Source organism: Adelges cooleyi, unplaced genomic scaffold (genome assembly GCF_023614345.1).
Source record: "Adelges cooleyi isolate 19-005CV unplaced genomic scaffold, UGA_ACOO_1.1 ACOO_flye_CR_arks_rails_tigmint_CR_PRNA_9, whole genome shotgun sequence".
Classification (NCBI taxonomy): domain Eukaryota; kingdom Metazoa; phylum Arthropoda; class Insecta; order Hemiptera; family Adelgidae; genus Adelges; species Adelges cooleyi.
Genome location: NW_026096579.1, coordinates 15,409,252 through 15,427,834, shown reverse-complemented (window position 1 = coordinate 15,427,834; position 18,583 = coordinate 15,409,252). Strand labels below are relative to the sequence as shown.

The 18,583-nt window shown below is 28.5% G+C and overlaps 1 protein-coding gene across 2 annotated transcripts; it reads left to right on the top strand.

Moving 5' to 3' along the window:
- Positions 1 to 8,389: 8,389 nt before the first annotated feature.
- Positions 8,390 to 18,116, top strand: LOC126846585 (nose resistant to fluoxetine protein 6-like). Of its 2 annotated transcripts, none has more exons than XM_050586188.1 (12): positions 8,390 to 8,704; positions 12,221 to 12,429; positions 12,619 to 12,836; positions 13,518 to 13,609; positions 14,262 to 14,458; positions 14,929 to 15,113; positions 15,482 to 15,650; positions 15,999 to 16,192; positions 16,346 to 16,490; positions 16,747 to 16,936; positions 17,212 to 17,354; positions 17,829 to 18,116. In XM_050586188.1, the coding sequence occupies exons 1-12, from the start codon at positions 8,413 to 8,415 to the stop codon at positions 17,937 to 17,939; spliced, it is 2,145 nt and encodes a 714-aa protein (XP_050442145.1). In that variant the 5' UTR covers positions 8,390 to 8,412; the 3' UTR covers positions 17,940 to 18,116. The 2 variants fall into 2 exon arrangements, with proteins under 2 accessions (XP_050442145.1, XP_050442146.1); XM_050586189.1 differs by lacking the exon at positions 8,390 to 8,704 and adding an exon at positions 11,118 to 11,154.
- Positions 18,117 to 18,583: the final 467 nt, after the last annotated feature.

The following is an 18,583-nucleotide window of genomic DNA, read 5'->3' as shown; positions in this document are numbered from 1 at the left end:
AAGAACGACATACCTTATCACGTGTCTATCGGGTGAAGGATTTAGGTTTGTTGTCCACTCCATCGTTGTCTTTAAAACCACATAATATTGACTTGGTTATTTATAAGGCATAAGGTGCGCTTGGCTTTATAAAGACTTACCACTTGACTCCCTGCTTGTTGGCATTATATTCTACTCTAGCTGGGTTTGTTATAGCATTATTAGTCTCAGAGATCCCAAAGTACCTACAGTAGGAATCATGAGATTTCCCATATCCCTACAGCCGGATCTAATTTTCTAGCCATCGATCCTCTTATTGACCCTATGCGGTTACTCAACAACAAAGTTGTGAATGATTCCTGTAGTGACATTACCCCCCTCCTCCCCCACTATAATGTACCTTTACGTTAAACCGTTTTGCTTAAGCAACACTGTTGTGCACCAATGCAATCATTTTTATAACTCATTTAGTTTGTGTCTCTAACTAGATTTATAATATAAAATAACAGTGCCACCGTTGAAACAATACAATTTTTCATAAAAAAAACCTGCCAGCAGTATGGGACTGAAAATTATTTTGTTCCAAAGAATATAATGTGACGTATGAGTAACTCTAACAATTTTGCGATAACAAAGATATTTTACTTGGTGTTTTTTTAAGCGACTGGAGTAGACTTTTGTCAAGTGTGCAAGATTTGTCCGAGGTAAGGGCGAGGGGGTTAGTAGATGTCCTTAGAAACATCCCAGAGGTGACAATAATAAAACATTAAACGTGCCATTTAAAAATGCATAAAAATAAAATTATGGAGCGGGTTGGATTGAACATCATCCGGGTGCGCGAAGAATTCCCTCCCAAGCCTTTATGTTCACAATTTGTGAAAGGTCTATAAACCTAACCTCCCCCCCCCCCCCATAGAAATGCACCAAGCTACTCGTATATGTTTTGTAATTATGTTACATAATAATATGACCGTGACTAGAAATTTTAAACCTTGACTTTTGTGACGTCAGGGAAACACCAACGTTTGTATATCACTACCGAAATCCAGAAATAGTTACTAACACGTGGTACTTCAACAGCTGTACAATAAGAGTTTGCAGATCCATGAACTTGTGCGGGTCATTGTACTATTGTTGCCTCCATATCATCATGCAGTTTTAATATGATATTTCATTTTATTACACAAATATACAGTGTGTATCCGGTTGATTAAATTACACAACAAAATGTTGCGTTTTTGTTTAGAAGCTTAATAAAACATTTCACTCGTTGTGTCCGCAAATTAACTCAAAATGAATAAAACAAAAAATAATCTCCCTATAACTCACAGGTCTCGATTTATTATAGGGGAAATAATTTGTATTCAATGCCGTATCGAACACAGTAATAATATTATTAAAAAAATAATCATAGGGAAATCACACGGTGTACTCGTGATAATAATTATAATAATAAATTATGTATATTTTAATTGAAATAGACGATAATTGTACAATTTGAAGAACATTTAGACTGGTCGATAACCAGTTTTGGATAGTTGTTTTTTTAAGTTATTAAAGGTTAAAAGGTAGGATGGGAGGTGGAGTGCGGTAGAATTCAACAAAATCTATGGTCTAAGTTAAATTTTATTGCGTTTAAAATGAACACGATTGATTAACGGCTAACACAGCAACAGTAACAGCTAACGATCTAATATTTAATTTAAAGGTGGACTCTATGAACACATTATGATGACCACTTCTAAGATGAGCGTAGGTAGTTATTGCGGGTTATGGCCACCATCGGTAATGGTATTTTAAGAATAGGTTGCCTGACGTTTTGTCGACGTAAGAATATATTTTACTTAATTTTACAGCCACGCTAAATAAGTTTTGAAACAAAATAGCACCTGCGTATAATATCAAACACTACGGTGTAGGTAACAAACTTAAAGACATGACTAATTTTGTTTTATGTGTTGTTATTGTTATTGTGTCAAATATTAACTTATTAAATTACGTACATTACAGGATGTAATTTATGGTGATTTTTTTAACATTATTAAATGTGGATCTGGTTTAATAAATCAAAACTATCCATAGTTCTATTAAAATAAAATAAAATATTTATACTTATACTATTGTAGATATGTCCACGGAAAAAACAAAAATTAAATTGTCGTTTGTACCAAGTCTCATTATAGTTTAAAAAAATATACAAAAAAAAACGCATCGAAATACAAATCCGAACTAGACTAATAAATAATTTGATTAAGCATGCGTTATACAACAAACTGGTGTAAAACAACTTTTTAAATCCCGCTGTGACTGTTGCTCGGTTTCTACTAGATCGTAGCTACCGGGAACCGCTTCTATAGTAGGGTATTATTTTTTACTATTCATTAATACATTAAGACTAGTATGGGTTATAGTGAGACCAACCTAGCGCCTTTAAAACGACCAACTTAGCGCCTTTAAAACGACCAACCTTCCGATTTGGACGAGCAATCAAGCTTTGTTTTGCTCTCCTGAGAAATTGTCATAAATGTACTACCATTTCTTACCCAGTGTCCCTGAACTTATTTGGTCATAAAATTGTCTACAAGTTCCAAATTTGATAAAAACTAATTTTATTTTTTTGTAATATTAGCTTGAAATTTTACCTCATATGTTTGTCCCTCGCAAAGCAGTTTTTATGAGGAAAAATTGTAATTTACCCTATAAAAATAACTTTGATAGTCTGATAAAAAAAAAATAATAATAATAATCCTCGTAGACTGCATTAAAAAATGTTCACGATGTAAATTTATATAAATATAATTTATTATTTATTAATTTATATTTGTTTAAATTATTAGTTTTTATTATTTGTTATATACAATCTATACAATTTGATATAATTGTGTTTCAAACTAATTGACCAAAAGAAGAATCGGTTATTTTTCAGTTTTGGTTGAAAAGGTGTTGCTCAATTTTCGCCAAATATGTTTCCGCCCGTAAACATTAGATTTTTAAAGAAAAACTATGCTAATCATTTATTTGAGACGAAAACATTTTTCTACTATAGTTAAATTAAAAGTAGGAGAATTATATAAAACAAAGATATATTAAACACAATAATAGAAGTAAGCCTACTTATAAACATGTAAAAAACAATGAGTTAGTACAGTAAAAATTAGCAAGGTCAGGACAAGGCTGTTTCAAAACCTGCAACAAAATCTACTATCAAACACTTAAGCGCCTTAAAAAAACAGTGTCTGTACTCGAAGAAGTTAGCCGACGGACGATGGAGCAAAAAAACTAGTTTATGAGAATGCAGAAATGCAGAAATTAATAATGCATTAGTTTCGTATGCACCTGTTTCCTGTGCAGACAGGAATTACTATATTCATAAAAAAGAAGAAGATTTTTTTTAATAAAAACCGGAAAAAAATGTTTGACCGGGTTTTCTACATAGCAATCGAGTTCCTACTATGCCCTGATCACACTGGATTGATTTTTTTCTTTAATAATAATAATAATAATAATAATAATAAAAAGCCAGTACAGTGGAGTTGGGGCATAGTGGGGACGGAGAGGTCACAGTTCTACAGATTTATTACAACTAAAATTAAATAAACGCTTCGATGGGAATGTGTGGATAGTATGTTCAAACCAGTTATAGCGGCTTAGAAGATATCGTTGGACCAGCAATAATGTACTTAAAATTTAATATTTAGTCTTATGCAGGGTGGATACGATAAGGGTTGATCGTCAGTCTATAAAAATGTACTGTCATAGTTACTCATATATCGTAATTAACAATATAATGAAAATCATTTCATTACCTGTTGACTGTTGATTCACACACACTTAGCAACCTAGAAACTGACTACGGCCAAAGTGTAAATTTACCTTTTTTTTTTGAGTTTTTCCTTAATAAAAAAAAAATTTGACTACAGATTTTTGAGAAAATTTGCATTCAATAATGCAGATGTAAATTTATATATATTTTATTTATTCATTATTTTATACATATTTAAATTATTGGTCTCCTTTATTACCTAACACTAATTACCTAACCTATACATTATAGTATCTATAATGAGTATATTTGATATAATTGTGTTTAAAATTAATTGACCAAAAAGAGAATCGGTTATTGTCAGTTTTGGCCGAATAAGTGTAGCTCAGGATTAGGACTGCCTGTGTTATTGGTCGTGATTAAAAGTGTACTTTTTGGAATAACAATACAAGTAAATAAATTAGGTACATTCATAGTTTTTCGGTAATACCATTTGGAAATAAATCAAATCAAAATTATAAATTCAAAATAAATAGGTGTTAACATTTAAAGTTCGATTTAGCTAGATTAGCGGCATGCAATTTATATCATTTATAAAAGTGCAATTTCAAACAATTAAAGGAGTTGACAAGGAGTTTCGTCGAAGTATTGATTCGTTTAAACAATTTGTTTTCGAAAAAAATATAGGTAAACAAACTCACTGTTTTATACCATTGTAGATTTGGAATTATTATTTGGCACACTTGCCCACGGTTTAGTAGGAAAATCGTTTGTTTCTACATGTTTCAAAAACAAAAGAAATTTGAACAGTCATATTAATTTTATAATAGTTAAATAAAACACACAGTAATATATGATGTGGTGACGCAGCCACTAAAATAGAACTAGTGCATAAGACATAAGTACCTAAAAAACATACCAGCTTAGGTTAATTGTGCGCAAAACGAGTTTTGTAATTATTGGGGAGATTTAAATTGTTATTCACTTGTGATAGTTGATAAACATCATTTATAAGTCATTCCTCTATGAGTAATAGTTTAAAGTGTGCGCAAACAAGTTTCATGGCTTTAAATTAGTTTTGAATGTAAAACCAACATGATCCGTCCTAATGATCTCTTTCCTTGTTGTCATGCTGACTTTTGTAATTTTCATCTCTTTTTTTTTTTTTGTTTTTAATTGTTTCTAATTCTACCAAATTTGATTACAAAATAATAAACAGTAGAGTATATTATTTTTTCACACAAATTATATACTAGTTAGTAGTTTCTTCTGAAATACTATCCAGATTGCTTTCGTTGCCCATTAAGACTTAGGTCAGAAGTACTATTACTATTACTATTAGTTACCTCCAGCGTTATGCTATACATGGTTTTTAACCGAATTGCTACCGAGAATATGCGGTTTTCTAAAAGGTTTATACTAATCATTCGTTTTTTTATAGTAATAATAATATTTGCACAATTGTATATAATTATTATTTTTATCCCAACAATACATGCAAAAAACTAACCACGTTTGACGGCAAAAAAATTATTAATACTTAGTATTTATCATTTGATGCAATAGATTTGAGCAATAAAGGAGATTTTTTATCAGTTGTAACCATAGATATATAAAGAAATTTTTATAGGTCTATGGTTGTAACCACTTGGGTTTCATTTCTAAAACCGTGGTTACCTATAGCCGATTGAGAGTCCAGATCATAACGTCCAATGTCTAGGTCTCTATGACAATAAGTGATATCACAGTATAGATTATAGAAACTGTACAAAATAAACTGATGTGATCTGATGGAACACAAAATATACACACCATAAGTGAAAATAAGAAAAAAATAATTATTGTTTGAAATCGGGACAAAAGCGGGACGTCGATTAAAAGTCGGTACATTTTACTGTCCCGATTTGATCACCATATTTAGCGGGACACCTGCTTGAATATCGGTACTGTCCCGCCAAAATCGGGACGTCTGGTCACACTATCCAAGATTAGCCTACACATATTTCCCGCTTAGGTCTTGTACCAAAAGCTCCCAATAAACCGAGACCGGTTAAATTATGTTTTGCCAATCAAAGCCACGTCTACTCTATTTTTTCATCTCAAATCAAACTAAAATCCAATGTAAGGGTATTATCCATTAAAAATAAATCGCTTTCTTTGTTTGGCCTAATTAAACGCAATTGCTCTAAATTTAACGACCCAATAGCTTTTAAATGTTTATACACGTCGCTGATAAGATCTCATTTGGAATACGCAACGATTATTTGGGAAACTCGTAATATTGGCCATTCTAACCTGATCAAAGGTGTCCAAAACAACGTTATCAGATACATTTGCTTCAAATTTAACATAGAAAGGCCTCAGCATTCTGGTTATAAAGATATTCATAATTTTTTGAATCTAAAATCTCTTCAAGATAGAAGAATTGATTATTATTATTCCTTTTTAAAAAAACTTTTAAATAACAATATTGATGACCCATTGTTGTTAAGTCAGATTAATTTTAAGGTTCATACATGTAAAAATTTTTAATTTCATATTCCATTTTACCCACAAACTTATATGTCATCATCTCCAGTTAATATTTTGTCAACCACCGGTAAATAGTGTTAATAGCGATTTAGATATACTTTGTTAATGTAAATATTCTTTAATTATTGTTCTTTTTGTTAATTTATCCTTCCCTTTATATATTTCTTTATGTACTTAGACTGTCATATATTCTTTGTAATTGGACTTAATTCCGTGATTTTAAATAATAAATAAATACATTTTTTAATTTTTTTTTCTTTTCTTTTTTATTTATATGGATAGGATATATAAGTTTGAAGCATTTAGCAAATCCATTCACACAAACATTAGGTGATTTGGTATGAAATGACCCTGATAGAGTTTTTTGCCCGCCATTAGACAATTAGGTATGATGACTAGTGATGTGCTTCTAGGAATATTCCTTCGAAAAAAAAAAGTTTAATTATAAAAGTACAAGTGTAAATAAGATACTAAGTAGTATACAAACCTATATTATAATATTATACTTTTTTTATTTTATTTTGGATTTTCTTCATTTTATTTACAATTATAAAATTATTAATGTTTATTACTATTTTTGAAAGACTAATCAAATGACTAATGAGTAATTAGTTCATTCAAGTTTAAAAATGAAAAACCTAACTTCTATTCTAATAGATTTATTGAATATTTGAAATAAAATAAAATTTAAACAGATAGACAGTGTTAATAAATAAAAAAAAAGTAATTATTTAAAAACCAATCTTTACACACTTAATATCAATCAAGATTGATATTAAGTGTATAACTTAAATTCGATTTTTTATCAATTATAAGTTAAATATATTTTTGGGATTATGAAAAAATGTTTCTATTCTCCTATAATATTTGAATTTAAATAATTTATAAGTATAAGTTAAATTTAATGTAGAAACAAATGAACATCTATAATATTCCCAATCAATTTCCGGTCTTGGGAATATTCTGGGAAATTTCCCGGGTATGAGTGCGAAAAATCATATGATATAAAATACAGGGTGATAAATGTATCGCGAACTTCTTAATAGGGTTTAATAAGAAATTTAATTTTTTTTCATATTGTTTTTTTGAGTTTAAAAATTGAGATGTGAGGGGAAGTGCGATTGAGATGAGCGTGCAGATAAAAATAATATTACACTCCACCTTTCCTCCTGCCCTAAATTAAAAACTTCAAAAATGGTTATCCAAAACTGGTTATCGACCAGTTAAAATTTTTAATACAAAATTCTCAATTTAAAAAGTCTATAAAATGTGTACGTTACCGTTTAAGTTTCAAAAGTTAATAAAAAAATAATTAGTTTGGGAAGTGGGTAGTAAAATAGAAATTTGTGGAAAATTGATATCACATTATATAAGAAAACAAAAAAATTAATTCTTTCTTAATTAATTAATTCATTTCTTATTAAACCCTATAAGATATTGAGTGGTTCACGATAAAAGTATCACCCTGTATATAAATGACGAAATCATTAGTAGATATTGAAAAAATCAAAGAATTATATATAAGAAAAAAAAATTAAACACATTAATAGTAATAACTAATAAGTATCTACTTATAAATATGTATAATCAATGCGGTAGTATAGTGATAATTAGCATCGTCAGAACAAGGCTGTTTACTTCAAAAGAATTAAAACATAATCTACTATCGAACAATGATCACTGTAAAAAGCCAGTATCTATACTCGAAGAAGTTAGCCGACGGACGATGGAGCAAAAAAACTAGTTTAGGGTAATACACTTATAAAAAATGTGCTCAGTGTCAAATTTGTATTATTTATAAAAAAAAAATTTTTACACAGCTGTAAAAAATACTCTCACTTTTTTAAGGGGTAATTTCAAATTTTCCTCTATTTTATTCAATTCAAAATTTGCAATAACAAAGAGGAAAAAAACAAAAAGATTTTTTTTTATTACAAAGAACCACAATTAATACCTATATAATTGTTTTGGTGATCCCTAATTAAGTTCTCATCACAGCCTCTTAAAACACCCACTGCTCCTACGGAAAAATTCAAGGTTTACTACTCTGCGCGATACTAGAAACTGAAATTTGTTGATAAAAAGAATAGTACATTATTTATCTGTACAGTCAGCAGTGTTGATGCCCCTGAGTAACTATGTCCTGTGCGTTCGTGATTTTTTTATTTAGTTTTCTGGCCGCCGTTTTTCCTATTGAGAATGCCTCAGTCGATCAAAATGCTACAAGAAATACGTTTTTACAAAATTCTACTTTAGACAGAAATAATAACACTAACCACGGCCTAGTTTATCCCAGAGAATGGTTGGCTGATCTTTTTTATCAATCGTTGGTGACATTTTCGGTTAAAGATGTCGGAAGTTCAGCGTGTAAACAGCAAACACAGATGTACTTAAGCCATTTGAAAAATAATTCACGTTGGGCGGTAAAAAGTAAGTGATTATATTTTACTACCAGCTGCAAACAATAATACACAGTAAACCCATTGACGGGGTTGAATTTTCACAAACTATTTACATTTAAGCTGGGAAATATAAACGAGTTAATGGCATTTAGTTGAGTTGATAAGTTAATTATAATTAAAAATGAATCCCATACAATTTATCTTTTTTTTATAATTAACCTTATTATAAACTAATTAAAAAAAAATATCATTACAAAACCAATATCAATATTAAAGTTAAAATATGTGAGAAACAAATGTCTTCTAAATTTTACTGTAAAGGCTTGATAATTATTCAAATAATACTTTTTTGGGGTCACAAAATTCGATATTTGCATTATAGTTTTTCTCTTTACTTATAGGAAGCTTCCCCCCTAAAATAACCCTTCCATTATAGGCTCAACTTAAAACATTTTATTTGAATAAAACTTAAGTAAAAAAAAACGAAAGATAGGTAGAATACGATTGCGTACGCTGCTTATTGGCCTTTTTCATAACAAGATTCTGTACGTTAATTTTGTGCAACGTGGCCATGCTGGAAAATCACACAATATATGGGTAGAATACGATTGCGTACGCTGCTCATCGGCAATAAACTTATTAGCATATCTGCTAAATCACATAATATACTCAACATAGACGGAACTGGAAACGATATAAAATGATTACCTGTGATTAAAGTTAAGTGCTGTAGATTCAAAACATGTTACGCGAGTGTATTAACAGACAGTGGCCGTTCAAAAGTACTTGCAATGTTGGGTGAGCACAATCATATTTTAAAATGTACAATAGAGAATCAAATACCAAGTTTTTCGGGAAAATTTTAAACGTAAATCAAATGACTCAATTTCAATTAGACGATCAAAAATAATTTGATCTGAGCTTATGGCAACAGATTTCGAAGTGAAACATTCAGATATAAAATCTATACGGAAAGCAATGTACAATATAAGACGGAAAAATTACCCACCTTTCCCAGATTCATTGACTAGTGCTATAGTTCAGTTGAGACCAATGGAAGAGGATGATTGTGTTAAGTTTAAAAATGAAACATTTTTTACAAGATGTACAATGGCCAATTCCATAGTGCATGCCAACCAACACATGTGGTTATATCAGTACTCAAAGAAATCGAAGTCGAAACGATGACGAAAAAATGTTCAATTTCATAAAGTATTAAAAAAAATATGGCTATATTATCTGATTTTAAAAGGATTCAATCTTCTATAAAGATATATGATCAGTATACGATTGACAAAAATATTATCATGTATTTATCTTAAATTGGGTCTATTTACCAAGGTAAACATTTATTTTTAATTTTTTGTGATTTTTTTATGACGAGTTATACTAAATTATTTGAATTGTATTTTTTTTGAAAATTGTATAATTCGAAAATTGGCAACGTACAACCAACATACGCAATCGTGTTCCCAAAAAGGTAAATCGGGTTCTACCCATAATTATCAGCTCATACATTTTAAAATTGTGCCTAAAAATAAAAAAAAAATTATTAAAAACCAGATTTTCATGTAAAATGATTTCTGAAAAAATATTGGTTTTTTATTTCGTGTATCAGAAATTTATGAATATTGAGTTTATAATTTAACAAGTTATGTTTTTTATGTTGTCTAAAATTAGAGAATGTTTCTAATATTTTTTTCAGAATATCGATGAAATTTTACATAAAATGTAAAAACATCAAACTGGAATCTCCATAAAAATGCTTAGAAAAACAAAAAAAAAAAATCATATAAAAGTCAAAAAATACAGAAAATTATCTTATTTTGTACACATAATTATTTCAACTAATTTAAATGCAGTGGTCGTTGTTCCCCATTTTTACAACTTTTCTATACATTTTTTATTTCTTTTTTTGTTTTACTAAGCATTTTAATGGGAAATCCCAATTTTAAAAATAAAAATTCTTAGAAAAGTCGAAAAATGGAGGAAAACGGCCATTGTATTTAAAATAATTATAGGTGAAAAATAAGATAATCTTCTGTATTTTTTACTTTTCTATGTATTTTTACCTCTTTTTTTGTTTTTTAAGCATATTTATAGGGATCCTAGTTTGAAATATACACAATTTATGTAAAATTTCTTCAGCTTTCTGATAAAAACCATTAGAAAATTCTTAAAGTTTGGATAACATGAATAAAACTACTTTTGAGATTATAAACTATATTTTAATACATTTCTGTTACATAAAATAAAAATCAATATTGTTTTCAGAAAGCTGAGATTATTTTACATAGGAAACTGATTTATAATACTTTTTTTTTGGCTGAAGCTACTATAAAAAATGATAAAAATGAAGTGGCAAGAATCTAATAAAAAAGCTCGGGCTGTTTTATTGTCAGACTAAATCCATTCATGTTTTTTCAGGTGAAATCCCACTAAACTTCATCCGAAAAATGTTTAGAACATTATTTAGTCGTAAGTCGTAACAGACATGCAGTTTAATTTTTAAAAAAATCTACGGGGGTCGCTTCAAACGTTCTATCGTACTTGGTGATTTGACCCATATTTTAAATAATTTTACCATTTTTTGAAATAATAGCGTTACACTATATGTTTGGGTTATAGAAAAAAAATATCCAAAATATATAATTGAAACTTAAATAATAATGACAAAGTATTAATGAACCCTAAAATTCCCAACAAAATTACTCAAACTCTATAAATACGTATTTTGAAGGCTGTTATATATTTACAAAGATGATCTTTAATATATTGCTTATTGTATGAAAACAAAAGAAGAATAATAGAAACACAAAACCGAAAAAAAATTGATCGGATTACGCAACAATATACAGTATTGCTTATACTTGACAGGTATACCTACGTGTACAGGCAAACAATTCCTGTTTGCCTTATAGGATATTCAGGTTTATTTAACATAAACAAAAAAAAAATTTTTTTGAAAAATGGGGAAAAAACGTCGAATCAAGTTCTAACGACTCAATGTAATCAGGTCTAGTTTTTTTTTATTAAAAATTTAAAAAATTACAAATTAAGGCTGGGAAAATGTAAACTTGAAAAGCTCATTAAATTAATAAGCTAATTAAAATTTAAAATTATATTTTATGAAAATATGATAGAAATTAATTTTTTCCGAACTTTACTGCAAAAGACTTGATAATAATTAGTTAAATACTACGTTCTTGGAGTCATCGAGTTTTGTGTTATAGTTTTTCTCTTTACTTACAAGAGGGTCAAAATAGGAAATTTTATTTAAATAAAACTTAAGAAAAAAAAATGTTCTTACAATTTGGTGTACTTATACTAATATTTACTAAGGCCATTACTAATTAATTAAAAGTTTCTAAAGCATTTTTTAGTCACTTTTATTGTTTGGTTTAGGTTATAAATCTACTTTTATTATAATTTTTAGATCATAAAGTTTAATACTGTGCCTATAATATAAAAAAATTCTAATCTTATTGGTGGGTGTGATTTAAACAAACAAAGCGTACAGTACCTTTTTTTTTTATTGTTTTAGTGTCTGACTCATGGGTAAAATACCCAAATGGACTATTGATTGGCCTTACACATCATATTGGAGTTTATGATGAATGCATAAATGTTCATCAACCCGTTCAAGGTAAATATTGTATGTCGAACATCCAACTGCATCCCGTGACAACTGGGACGAAGAAGTTCAGCCAAAAACCTGGTAACAATGATCCTGCTTGGGAAGAAATACTCGGGGTAATTCTAATATTCAATGACTAATAATAATTCTGAATCATTTTGTGAACGCATAAATTGTTTTTATTAAGCACTTCAGTGGACAAAAACTAAATTTTTTTCAACTAATTTTTGTTGAGTCGTGTTAAATAAATGTAATGGAGTTTCCAAAAATATCTAACTTGATGTTTTTTTAAATGTTTATATTAGTTTAATGATGTTGGCGATCAAGTAAGACGAAACCATGTAAATATTGGAATTTGCATACCTGAAGCGTGCACTTTTGAAGATCTTGAGTTTGCCTTACAAAGAAAACTTGACAGTATATTTTTAGCACAGAATGTTAACGCTACGGTTAAAGTCGAACCATCATTGTGTTCAACAAATAAGGACGTGCATCCGTTTGGTATGGGATACCATTTAACTAGGTAATACTCACAATTTATGAATATATAGTCTCATATAACCATGATTAATTTTCGCCAAAACTAATTAAGTTTGATACCTTACTTAGCACAAAAATGTTTAGTATTTTGAGTATTTATAATAGGATTTAAAAACACTGAAAACATTTTAAACAAAACAAAATTACTAAAAATATTAACACTGTAATGTTTACAGTATTATTTTAGTATTTTTACACATTGTCGAGTGTTAATTACTATGTTATACTGATATTGATCAAATTCTCCGTTGATTAAACATCATAATGGGTGTCTATAGTATTGCCTAAACTGTGTCCCTGAAGGGTTTATTTCGGAACGCGGATGTGTGTTATATATACCAACAAAAGAAAAATTATTAGCATAGTGTGACTATAAAATGATTACAGTTAAATTTAATAGTGTGAACGGTGAACAAATAAAAAAAAACATAAGTCTTGAAAGATGCAATGTAGTATAGAAGGAACATAATTAATTATAAATAACCTAGTCGTCCTAGTTGATAAAAATGCTAAAATTTGATCTTATAATGTACACCTTTGCCAAAAAATTAAATCATTAAAAAGTCATATAAATAAATTATTTAGCTTTATATTAATATTTTTTTTTATAGGATAATATTGTATTGTTACTAACATTGTTTTTATGTATTCTATTTATTCTCAGGATTATTTTAGGATTAATCTTTTTAATATGTTGTCTGTCAACAATAGTTCATCTTATAATACTAAAAAAACTAAAGGACAATAAGGAAACGAGTAAGTATCTTTGAAAAAAAAATTATTACAATTCATATTTTTTAACTCCATATTAAACTATGGAGATATGATATTAGTGGTGTATATAGTAAGCCCGGAAAGGGGTTTTACATACATAAAGTATATGAGAGCAAACGTAGACTTTTATAAATAAAAACACTTTTGAAAAATAAATTTAATTGTTTAATAAGCACTGAATAAAATACGTTATAACTGACTGGCTGAAGACTGACAATTGTACAGAGAAATAGATAAGCTTAAATAGTAATATGTAAATTAGTAAAGTGTAACAAACAACATAAAATAGGTTTAGAACAAGAGAAACTAGTATTAACAACAAATAACAAAGTTGTTAATTACTCAGATTGCAAAATAGCTAGTCAAGGAAGTAATATGAGACATGAAAAGTGTACGTTATAGTGACGTACATGATAAGTACATAAATATATAATAATATAATAATATAATAATATAATAAGTAAGCGTGTGCTTACTACAAGATCTTATAAATTGTACAAATTTCAATACTTAAAAAAAATCACATTTATAGTATATGATGGCCGCTGACAACCACTGCACGCAAACATTTACAATAACCATTAATATACATACAAATTAAATTCTAATTTAACTTAATTTACCACTTTTACAGGTACATTTGTCACGTATATTAAATGGTTCTCGATTATCCAGAATATGAGCGATTTACTTAAATACGAAAAAAAGAACCCCTTAGATGCATTTTATGGAGCTAAACTTCTTTTTATGGCCATAGTTTTATGCACTCATAAATATTTGTACATCGTATGGGGTCCTCTTCAGTATCCACCTCAAGTTGAAGATGCATTGGTATACAAATTGTGTAGTGAAAAAATTAATTAGTTTAACATTTTGGTTTTGTGATAAATTTTACTCCAAGTACGGTGGAGAATTCAACATTTAAGACGCTGTAAAATTGTGCATATTCCAATTTTCAGTCCAAAAAACCTTAATTAATTGGTTTTAAAATCTTATATTATACTATCGTATTTTATTCAAATCTACTTCATCATCATAGAAATATACACATTTTAGATAAATATTTTAATCAAATAAACTCTAGCAAACATATTATATATTAAACATTATTATAATAAAGTGTAACTTGTGGTTTTAGATTTTTACTATATAATTATGAGAAAAACCCTATCCACAATAAAATATACTTATTTTTAGCGTTAATCGCAGATCACGTATATACGTTTATAAATATATTTTATTGTGGATAGGGTTTTTCTTATAATTATCTAATACAAATATATTAAATCTTTTTTTTTCAGATGAATAAAAGCCCATCTTTATTCGACAATGTCTTTCAAAACCTTATGTATACCAGTTCAAATGGAGTTGATCCGTTTTTTTTTTTCAACGCATACTTGACATATTTTTCACTGAAATCGCATTATAATAAGCGAAAATCCGGTTGGAGCGAAGTGCCCAGAAATATACTTTATAAATACTTGAGGTAACATACTTTAATCGATTTTGTGTGTATTATGTACTTGTATAATTATTATTATTTTAGCTCTGACGAGTAGTTGAATGGGTATTGTTTTTACAATTTAGTGTTTTATTTAGTTATTTTATGTTAAGCATTTGCTTTTGTGTCTGAAGTCTGGACCCTAGAAGTCTTCTGAATCTACATGTAGAAGTGTATATAGATTAGAAGGGCCAAGTCACCATAGATAGTTGCAATTTTCTCGTTTCTGGTTTGGCTTGGGTTTTAATGACCAAATACCTATTGGTCCAGGGTTGGTTGATCCGAGTTACAAAATCATATTTTAGGGTCGGGATATATGGTATTTTATTTTATTGTAATTTTTTTTTCAATAGAATGGTTCCGGCATATGCAGCTGTTATATTAGTTACCATATATGTTGTTCCTCACATAAGAAGTGGACCTTTTTGGTCTTACAAAATACAACCGGAGATTGACAGATGTAAACATTATGGGTGGACTAATTTGTTGTTTATCAATAACTTTATCGGCTACGATAAACAGGTAAAATTAACATGACTAAAATATGTCACGGATTATTTTTGTCAAATAAATCTGTATGTGCGCATACTATTTGCGTCCCAAAAACTTCAAATTACGTTTTAAACTGTATGTAAACTTTTTAAGAACCATGATAAAAAAAGATATTTTAAAACTTAAAATTATACAAGAAATCAAAATTTTCATCAGTCAAATCTATATCATAAAAACCCTATTATTTTATCCTCTCTAAGTTTTGAATAATTGTAATATATTTAGCACATGAATAAGCAATATTATGTTTTGGAATAGCACTAAAAGCTTGTACAAAGATCTAATGTAAATATGGTTTTTGTCTTATAATTTATCTAGTGCCTCTTACACAGTTGGTATATATCATGTCTGCTTCAGTTCCACGTTATTGGTGCCGTCGTGTCATACGTGTATTACAAGAGCAAGCGAAGAGGTTTAATTTTGATGTGGTTAATGTTAATAATATCATTAATTACACCGTTCGTTCTAACGTTCTATAAACGAACCATCGGATTTGTCAAATTAAATTACTCGTGAGTTATTAGCTTTATCTAAAAAAGTATAAAGGCACTTTAAAACCAAGGAAACACTATTTTAATATTACTGTCGTCAATACTAAAAATTTAGCAATTTTATAACAATGTTGTAAGTTATAACTTAACACATTTATGATTTTATTTGTAAAGGAATTTGGAAGATGTATTCAATGACTCAACGGAATTTAAAGACTTGTACAGACCATTCTATACTCGAATGACACCTTATGCTGCTGGCCTTTTGGCAAGTGTTTTGGTCGATAACATTAATGAACGAAAAATTCAATTTTCTATGGTAAATAATACTAATATAAACGGTATCGATGATATGTTAATTATTGTTGTTATCCAACTGTGAAATTTTAACATTTACTCGTTAGTTGGGTCGGCGGTCGTAACCGGTAAATTCCATTAAAGTAATAATGAAGTTTAACAAATCTTTCGATCAAATTTCTACCTAATAATTGTGGGAATCAAACTTGCTGGTTATGACCTAAGATATATTGTCTAGATATATATTTATTTAATTTTGCTTGTTTTAATCATTTTAGACAACGAGTTATGCTGGAACTGGGGTCACAATGATAGTGTGTTATTTCATTCAAGCCTATGCTGTATTGTTTTATGATAGTACGAGACCATATAACCCCATTGAGCATGCACTGTACGCCAGCCTTAGTCATTGCACGTACACCATACTCTTTTTTGTTGTAGCAGTTTTCCACTCCTCGTGGGGCTACGGTAAGTTTCACAAGAACCTTAGAAACGTGTTTCAACTTATAAAATGTAAATTTAACGCTCGAGTATCCCGGGCGTGGCTATTCATTAACGGGTGAAAACAAAAAAATATTTGACAATAACCATGTCAACCTAATTTTTTTCTTTCTAATTTTTAGCCATTTTGGTAATAAAAAATTATACACACCTAAATTTACTAGTATAATTATATTGAGGTTTTTTTTTTTGTAATAGTTAAACCTTAAAATTGTATTAGGTATTGTTTCGATATTTTACAGGTTATTTGGAAAATGTGTTCAGTAATCGGATCACAGTATTTTTTGGGAAAATGTTGTACTCGGTGTATCTGGTTAATATAGTCGTAATCATGTCAATGGACTATAGCAGAAGATCTGCCGTTTACTTAGGAGAAGAACAATTGGTGAGAACACATATAAAACTGTAAATAGATTACAACCCCTTTAAATTGATTAGCCTCTCTAATATGTGTTTTATCACAAAAATTGGAAATACCCATTATTTGATCAATTAATAGTTAATTTTTACATAAGTGTTATGTTTTACGTTATTAATCAGGTATACATAAATATTAAATAAACACAATAATAATAATTATAATAAATATGAAAAGTGTTATCTATATTTTTAATAAAATACAGGTCGGATTTAATTTAATTATTTATTCCGGTGAAAAAAGTTTTTAGTACCTTATTTGATTAATGTTTTTTTTATACTCTTACATCGAGTTGCTAATTTCTAATTTAATTAATTTTATTTTATATATAACAGTATAAAAACTTGATACTCTGGTAAATGCAATAGCATAATAAAATTATATTAATATAAGTCAACTTAACACAATATTTACTAATTTTTATGTTTAATTTTTTTCCAGTATAAAGAATTTGTTTATAATGCCGTTGCCTGTTACTTCGTTGCTATTTTCTTATATTTAACTGTGGAGGCCCCCTTTGGAAGTATTATAAAGAAAATTTTTTATGGATAATCTTTTGCAGTTGCACGAGAATTCAGAAAAAACTAATTAATAATTACATATGTTATACAGACTGCATTTTTGATTGTTGTTTTGTGATACCTATGGATTTTTAAATCTAATTTTAGAAACATTTTAAAATTATATTTACTATCTCAATGCTGACATATTATAATTAATCTCAAAATAGTATATTATATTACTTATTTGTAATAGTAATTTAAGATCTTATAAGTACGAGTACTTTTGAGCTCTAAAAATTAAAGTTTTAATTTATTAAATACTTATAATTTAATACGAAATACCTACGGTTTTATTTTTTACAAGTATTTTTATATTTTATCCTGCACTTAAACATTAGTTAATTTCAATTTCAATGTTATTTATATACATTATTTATCCTACATCGTTCTTCGTGTAAAATCTTATATGGCAATGCAATAACATTGATGTTAACCAAACAAATTCATTCCTGAATGTAAACACTAATTATCACCCATGCTGTACTATTTCTATAGCTCCATCTACTATATTATACAGTACTGTCTAATTATCTACTCAGTTTCGACGTCAATAAATGCGCAATAAATGTGGTTACTATGGTTTTCGCAATCTGCCCATTTTCTTATAGCCGTGTTAACGTAAACGCCACTATG